Source organism: Saccostrea cucullata, unplaced genomic scaffold (genome assembly GCF_032062105.1).
Source record: "Saccostrea cucullata isolate Sc308-1 unplaced genomic scaffold, CSIRO_AGI_Scuc_v1 ctg671, whole genome shotgun sequence".
Taxonomy (NCBI): Eukaryota; Metazoa; Mollusca; class Bivalvia; order Ostreida; family Ostreidae; genus Saccostrea; species Saccostrea cuccullata.
The window spans coordinates 51,157-60,257 of NW_026925346.1; the positions used below are offsets into that span (position 1 = coordinate 51,157).

Below are 9,101 nucleotides of genomic sequence, written 5' to 3' on the forward strand. Positions count from 1 at the left end.
CAAGGTCATTGTATCGATCATACATAGAACTTACGAAATGAGATTAATTTCTTGTGCAAAACCCAGATATACAGAGAATTTTTTGTTCGAGGAATTAGGGCATAGAAAAATGAATTGTTCAATTTAATCCGCGAAATCGATGGAAAAGAAACTACACATGTACAATCAAAATGTTATAAAGTGTTAAAAAAATCTGTTTGTTGTTCTGATTGTGGCACAATCATTCTTGTCTTTGAAGTTTGTACTCCAACAGAATCCATCTTCACAATTTTTGATGCAGTTCTTTTCAGCCATTTCACATCTTGTGCTGATCGGAAGACTGATCCAGGCCATCCTTCACAACTCTTTTGTTTCCAGAAGTATACAGTTGAATGTTATTTTTTTCTTCGGAGATTTCTGTGTTTTCTCCTTTCTGAACTGTTGTTTGTACAATTCTGTGTACTTGAAAGTTAGTTAACTTTGTTGAGATTCTGAAGAGTCTATCTTTAACGTAATCCATTGAACTTTCGTATGGGAAGAAGTTTCGATGTTGTTTCCGAGGTAATTTTTATGGTTATTACCATACTCGAACTGTTTGACTTGTGGTCCATTACTAGTTTTGTCGTACTTAAACTCTGTTTGATTATGAATGATATTCTTGATGCAGACTTTTCTGCTGATGTTGTTGTTCTATAATGCTTTCTTTTTATTGGCTTTTCTCTTCAATGCTCCACTAAGCTTAACTTTATCTTCTTTGTCTTTCTTGGTATACTTTGTCATAGATTGGTGATTCTTCAATCTGGAACCTATGATTGTTCTTCTTGGACCTTGTCTTCTTCTTTGATTGTAAAAATCAAATCTTCTGTTTCTCACAGCAAATGCGTTATATCCTGCTCTGGCAGCTGCTGCTACTATGGGGTAACTATATCTGTTGTAAGTGTAATAATACGCCATTGTTCTAGAATAACGTTAATCTATTGAAATACACTGTCAGTGGCAAAATATAATTAATATCCATGCCCCGATTCCACCGACATTTTTTGGGACGTCTACTGGGTAAAATGCATGTCCCAGAGATCTGTGTTGTTCAAAAGTATTCAAAAACAAACTGCCTCTGGAAAGAATGATGACATATTAAAAAATTGATAGCAGCTATAGACTACCGTGGTATATTCGGATGACCACATCTGTTACGTGACCATGCCTACTCCAACCAATGCTACACCGGGAAATCATGTAAACCAGAGGAACAAAATACTGCTGCTAATTAAACAGTGTGGATGTTGACATAATATATTTACACAATTGTTTCTGTAGAGTGCATATATCTTACGTATTAACTATGTATGTATAATAAAAGTCATCAACAATACTAAATTTTAAATTTAACTGAATAATACTTTTCAAAATAAAATTTATTTCTGTTATATGTTTGGTCAAAAAAAAATTGCATGCATGCATGCATGCATTTTTTATACTGGAAATTTCTCATTAAACGCGAGAAATTTATTATCGCGAAGTGTCGCGAGAAGAATCACATACAATACAAAAAAAACTCCCTTTTATTTTAATAGAAAAATAAAATCCATGATAAAAAAAATAATGGCCTAACAATTAATATGAAAATCGTCAATCAGCATTGATTTAATGGCAGACTGAATGTGTTGACAAGGTCATACTGGTAATTGCATCCAGCATTTAACTGATACGAAATGATGGCTTTAAGCGAAACTGTTGAAATTTTTGTTTCAGCAATTTGTTTGTAAATAACATACCTCGTTTTGAAATTGTTCATACTAGAACATGCTCTAGCGTATCGAATCAATTGAGAGATATAAACTCTGTATGCAGGCGATAAAGGTTCGAGGGCTGTTCAATGAATAATGTCCTGAACTGTATGACATACAATACAGATATCATATGACATGAAACGTGACTTTCTCTCATTATTGAATCTTTAATGAACTTACAAAAGTTTATGTGACCACTTTTCATCACATAGTTTCATCGTGAGAAGCTGGGAAACAAAGGCTATTCGAGACACTGCGTTATAAATACGTGGTAAGGAATCAGTAAACTAAAGTGAAAATAAAAGCATCATTAAAGCTGCTGTAAAACTTGTTAAAAATCCCAAAGAAATATTCACTGAAATATGTGACATTTACAGCAACCAATGCCTGTTTTATAGACAAATAAGCAGGTGGATTTCAATGATAAGTAATTATATAATGGGCATAAAAAATGGGCACCATCCTTGCCAACAAAAATTATAACAACTTATGTACTGTTTGCCAAATTTCAACAAATAATATTTGATGATGTAGGATTGACTTTAAGACACATAGCAAATTAATAGACATCGGGAGTAATTTACACTGTTTTTAAGAAACGTTTGACGGTAAAAAAAAAAAGCTTGGTACTCAAAGGTCACCCCATATTTTGAAAAATGAGTGAAAACGACAGCGTATACAAATGTTTTAACAACAATTTTAAAATATCAGTAATTGTAGTTATCCACGTTTGTTTGATATTCAATAAGTTAATGGAACATGAATCTATTGCTTAAAACCCTCAAAACAAAATTTACCATAAGATTTTACTTGATAAAAACAGCGAAGGTTGGAAAAGAGCAAAGATATGCAAGAGCCCAAAGACAAATTTCTTAAATATTAGTGGTATTTTTGCTCAAATTCGTATTCGGGGAGACAGTTTAATTTCTGGAGGCGTCTAGAAAGCAATTTTTTTGCAAAAAAAAAATATGAAAGGTTTATTAGAGGAAGGACCTAGAATCAGGAATCCACCACATTAAATTTCTTCATGACAGCGTCCAAACCTTCACGCCCCGAAGAGTAAAGGGGGTTTCGGGATAAACAGAAAGTTAATGTTTTTTCACATTAACAATATTCGCCAGATCTTTAACCTTTTAACTTGTTTCTATTTCTAAACGTAAAAAAAACCACCTTTTAGAAGGAAGAAACAAGTCCAAGAAATCATTGGAGACTGCCATTTTCCACTACACTAAGGGTCATACCCAAATATGAGTTCTAAAAACAATCAGAAATTGGATTAAAAATGTTACGGACATGTGTTTTAATTAAAAGATATTAATAAGTAAAACAATGAAGGCTAAATCATTGAAAAGCGTCTTTTGCTTCTTACCGAACACCGAGGACATTATTTATTGAACAGCCCTCGTACAAGTATATTGCTGCATAAGTAAGGGAAGTTGAGGATTGAAATGTTAAAGCCATCACGTTTTGAAACGTTCTAATAAGATTACCATTAATTTATAACGTCTTTTCTAATGAAATATTAAACAGATGTGTCCGACTCTGTTGTAACTTTTATTTTGCTGAACTTCCTAGAATGGAAAGCTTTACAATATACTATTATAAATAGATTGAAAGCTGTTTTTCTGACTCCAAGGTTTTCGTGAAAGGAAATTGTTTTATTTATCAGATTATTATTGCCCTTTCCTTGTTATCTTCACTTCCAACAGAGTATATGACCATATATTCAGAATATTTTGAATCCTTTTTACGCAAGAATTTTCCTTGCCAAGCTTAGATGCAATTTGTCAATGAGGATTCTACTGGAGCGAAGGTTTAGAGAAATACAGACGAACAGACATAATGAGGCATGGCAGATATTGTCGGATACCAATGAGTAAAGGACGGGGTCACCCGTAGGTACCCGAAGACGTCAGACAGCAGGTGATCAGAAAACCTCAGTTGAACTAAATCCATGTGCAGTATGTGCTTGGTCAATGACTTTTCAGCGCACCTCTAAATGTTTTCCCTTTTTTTCTTATGATCAATAGTTGCATTTTTAGTACATAAAAATTGAATTGAACTTCAAATTATTTCGAATTCTTTACTAGTGTTATTTTACAAATGGTGTGGAGTTTTGGTCGGCCGCACGGGTTTTCCAGAGTCGTAATGTGACCATGTTTTGATGACGTCATAGAACTTGTTTCCCGGACAGCTAGTATGGGCCACATCCCTGTGTCCATAAATTTTGTAGTCTGCTGTCAGTTTATGATTGTTGACTAGGCACCCCAGTAGATTCTGAAGGGCGGTTAGGGCGACTGCATTTGGGGGGACCAGTTGGAAGTTGCCCATGACGGCGATTCCCTGACTGACAATCCCCCAGGACGGCATGTGTCCCCCCACCGTGTTCCAACCCCTCCCTTCATAAACGTTGCCGTCCTCTCCGATCATAAAGTTGTACATGATATCAGAGTGGCCTGAAAAAAGTAGAACGGCGGAATAAAGGTCAAAGTTTACATGTCGATGTATATGCATGTAGTATAATCAACAGTATTCTAAATTAAATATATATGCAAGTAGTTTCAAGATGCAAAAGAGTCCAAGTTGAATACTTTTCAATAATATTAATGAATGCCTATAATTAATTGCCAATAGATTTATAAAATTGCCAATAAGTTTATAGATTTTAAAAGTAATTTATATTTAATACTGAGTTTAGAAAGTGTTTTTTTCACATGAGGTAGTTTTATCTAATTAGGAATAGTACTAGTATGTCTTCTTTATTTCGGGTGAGAGACGTAACATGTCAAGAAGATTGCTTTGTTTTGATTTGTTTTTGCTTGTTTGTTTGTTTTCTATAACTTATGTATACTTTGGTTATGTATAATCATTTGTATTCGATGCTACATGTACATAAATTGTTTGAAAAATTTTGGATCATGATGTTATATATACTTTGGTTATCCATATGAAAACTCTGCATTTCCTTTAACTCTGCGATACATGCTGCCTTGCTGGTACAATGATCTCGGTCTGTGTGGTGGATCAAAGCTACAGTCACGGGTGTGGTCATGTGGTCGTGATCATTGGGCGCCCTGGCTCCCCATTCATCACGTGAAATGATACTCACGTTACAAGGCGCACTGAACACTCCTGTAAATATACATACAATTCATTTTGAGATCAAATAGAATTTGCAGGCATCTAGTGTTCCTTTCTTCTCTCCCCCCCCCCCCAAAAAAAAAGAAGAAGAAATTTTAGGTTCTATAGGAGCCTTAGTTTATTAATACGTTTTGCAATATACTTTGTTCAATATTTGCGCATTACAATATTGAATTTATGAGTTTGATCTCTATTCATATTGATGTATCTAAAACTATTTCATTTTAATCAACGTGTAGTTTTTTTTTCAACAATTGCAAAGTAGTCTAGTTTTATCTATTCGTCTTTTGATCAGAAAATGTAGTTTTTACGGCTTAGTAAACCAAAACCCGATACTAGTTCACATATTCGTATCGAAAGCAACTGAAGTAGCAGCTTTTCCTTATGAAAGAAAAGCGTGTACCGATCAGGAAAGATATTGCAAAGTTGTATATCTTGTCTCGCTTCATATTCCCTTCTTCTCAAAACCCAATAGTAAATGTCACCCCTCCAGTTTAATTTTGAAGGTTCAGGTAAATATGACAATCCTAAAAAGTCTATTTTCAGCTATTTTCAGCGTTATCCTTAAACTTAGTTCTTGTACGTTGTTGTATTTTCTCATATTTTTTTTAAAATAAATTGAAAATGAAATCAAGAATTTCATATGAAGATAATCATCAAATGTAAATTGTTTTTAAATTGTGAAAGAAATGTGTATTAAAAACATCGAAATTCACATATTATTTTTGAAGCAAAATTATCAACATTCTTTTTCAAAGTTAGCTCAAAGCCGTGGTCAACAAATATCCCATGGACTAAATTGAAAACGGTGTGGAAAACAAAAAGAGTTTGATCTAAAGAAAAAAAATTCTATAAACAATACAAATTTGAGGACAGAGCACTAAACATGGACACCTGGGAATCCCAGAGGTGGGTCCATGTGCCTAAGAAGAGTAAGCATCCCCAAATTCAATAAAAAAAAACAAAGCCTTGAAATTATTATGAATCACGTCATCCTAAATGTTACCACTTTGTACTAACATGGTCTTTATAACGGAATTGTTGAAGTGCCCGTTACACCGATCTGTCTTTTGGTAGCATGCCTCGGGTTTAAAGCATCGTGCTCGGAGTATTCTCTCGAGTATTGAATTGGTTTGGAGATGCAGGTGATATCGAGGATCTTGCTACACAAATAAGGAAAGGTGACGATGGAAAAGCTGTAGTCATATCGTTTGTTACACAATTTACTTATTAGCTGGTCTTTATCCTTTTGTGAAACAGATGAGACAGGCTCTGAGATGTCTTTATTTCATATTCATTGGGAAAAACTGACATATCATTGGAAGTAATTATTGTTAATTGATAATAATTCGTCGTTTTTTCTTAATATTGAGTCGAAGGCCAAAGTAAGAGTTTACTTCTTCTGAAAAATATCTCTTTCTTGAATCTTAGATCAATTAGGTTGAAAAAGGAACTTCATTAGCCCCATTGTATTTCCGACATTTTTTTTGATAGCTCTGGTCTCCAAATATACTGCATATGTTGCCAATGAGTAACCTCAGCATGATTTTTATATCAACTTCAGTACTTGTATGAAGAAAAAGATGTTTTAAAAAGTTATGTTGTTGCCGTACATCAATTTCAATTAATTTTATCGAAGAAATAATTGTCTTTGAAAAAAAAAGCTTATGTTAATCGTGAGGAATGTTTATACAGTAAAATTTGTCTAATCCGGACTCTGAGTACTCCGAATTTTTGTCCATTCCATCTATAATTTTAGTCCCATGCACTTCTTTAACAAATTCATTTTAAAATATTCTGTGTAGTCCGGATACTGTCTATTCTGTATTCCGAACGGCCACACTGGTCCCAACTGATCATAATTAACGGTAATTATTCCCTCTAATCCGGCCACACCTGAGTTACTTCAAAGCAATTAACACCTTTCGTGGGGAATGTGATAATCTGTGTTTACATTAGCATGATTATTAGTGCCATGAGACGAACTCGGTGAAATGCGGCGGTGACACAGTCCACTTGAAAAATATATTATATGATTAAATTACAATTTAAAAAAATTAACTTTGTTTTAACTCCTTTTACCACATTATAACATAAACACAAAAATATATGTACGCGATTTACAAATCAAAATATGAATCGGGATCGAAAATCGAACGCATTTGTAAATGGCGCCGTAACACTGTTGAGGAAGACGTAATTTTTTACATAAAATTAAAAGTTCAATCTAATAATTAGCACATCATAAATAATTGTACATTACTGTTAATACATTGAATGAGGTCTTTGACAAGCGAAACCCGGTCCGCTTGATACATAGTAGGCCTATATTATGCGTGCCTGTATATTTTGATTGAGGTAACATTTCACCCGACTTTCAAACTTCGTGAACAAATAAGAAAATACAGTTAGTCATGTGAGAATATCTTATAATTTCTACACTCCTAAATAGTAATTGATTCCATCATTTAATTTTATTTATAATTTGTATATGATGTACTTGTAAATAAACAACAACGATAATTTTCGAAATTTATATTTTCCTGCATTTTTCCTGCACTCCGGATTCTGTCTAATCCGGCCAAATTTTATGGAACCGGCGGTAGCCGGATTGGACAAATTATACTGTATAAAATATAGAAAATACAGCTGAACACACTTTTTAAACTCACATGGCTTTTGGCACAAATTAAGTCACATTGTTATAATGCAAAATTGAGTAACGAGACTACAAATTTTTTTTTTATAAAAAAAGTTTAATAATTGATTTGATTTGGTTTGATTTTAAATCACTAACTTAGAACATAATTTACACATAATAATTGGTAGGATTTTAATATGCTCTTGGATGATAAATTATGTCAGCTCCCAAATGGTTTTTCATGGTTTCTCATCAAATACAGTCGTCTTTGTATCCGTTCTTTTTAAAGCAGTCATTTGCATTGCCTAGACACAAAAACAGTGCAGTTCGTGTAACTTCTGTGTTTTCTGTGCATTAATATGACTCTAAAGCGCAAGATGATAACAGTATTTCTCAGCTTTCCATGTTAAAAAGCTGGCATTCTTTCAGGGTTACTTTCTGAAATCTTGCATCATGAAATATATGCCCAACCGCAAAATTTTCAAAGTTTCAGACTTTAAGTGTAAAATAATTTTCTTTTGAATAGTAACAATTTGCTAATATTAAAGATAAACAATACCTTATTATCCTATCTTTTGGCATGTTTTCTTTGTTCAACATTGTCATTTTCGGCGATCCATTTCGACAAAACCAAGACGAGTACGGAAGATGTGCAATGTACTTAGAAAAATACTCACCTTTAAAAGTCAGTTTGGAAATTTCTACTTTTTAATAGTAACAAAGAAAGCTCGATTAATTTAATTTTTAAATACCCATTGTAGAATCATATAGATACAATATCAGACCATTTATTAATAAAATTTCCTTTAAAACATCGACTTTGAAAACTTACGATAATGATTCTTAAGAACATATACTTTTGACATTAGATACTGTATTTAATACATATTAGGGTTATGTCTCGTGCTGAAGTTCAATTATGTTAAGTTTTATTGCAAAAAGAATGTGACTTTAATTTGTGCAAAAAACCAAGTGAGTTTAAAAAGTGCATTGAGCTGTACATTTTGATGCCAAGGACTTATTTTTAAAGTATAAGGAATTTTAATTTTCATTAGGATTTTATTTTAAAAACTATTTTGAATTTCTATTAACTTGTATACCTGTCATTCTCCACAATTTAGAACAGTATATGACTTACTTTCATACTGCACCAATGTGCATAGAAATATAGCTAAAATGAACATCTCGTCTTTCACACCACGCTGTAGTATATATAGATTGGAGATCTTAAAGATTTCAGATAAGACGTGCAGGGTTTCAAAATGCCATAACGTGTTATGCATCTTGAACCTGTATTGATAAGACTCTCATTATGTTCTCTGTCGTGTGCAATTTTGTTAAATTAGTTTAATTTAATGATAATATTTGTTTAAAATTATGTATATATATGGAGATAACGAAAAGTCTTTAATTTATAAGTTAATTCAAAAATACAAAATTTAGGTGGTGAAAATTAAATTTTTTCATGCAACAATTTTTATTATATGCCTCTCAATGTGCTTAACATTCCCTGCCGACCGGTAACACACGCCGTGTGCTCCTTGTCATGT

At 33.0% G+C, this 9,101-nt stretch overlaps 1 protein-coding gene across 1 annotated transcript; it reads right to left on the bottom strand.

Annotated features, from left to right (window-relative positions):
- Positions 1 to 3,830: 3,830 nt before the first annotated feature.
- LOC134268639 (peptidoglycan-recognition protein SC2-like) lies at positions 3,831 to 8,803 on the bottom strand. Its single transcript, XM_062750894.1, has 3 exons — positions 8,690 to 8,803; positions 4,704 to 4,901; positions 3,831 to 4,225 (listed from the first exon to the last, which is right to left on the bottom strand). Exons 1-3 carry the CDS (start codon positions 8,733 to 8,735, stop codon positions 3,867 to 3,869), a joined length of 603 nt encoding a protein of 200 aa, XP_062606878.1. The 5' UTR covers positions 8,736 to 8,803; the 3' UTR covers positions 3,831 to 3,866.
- Positions 8,804 to 9,101: the final 298 nt, after the last annotated feature.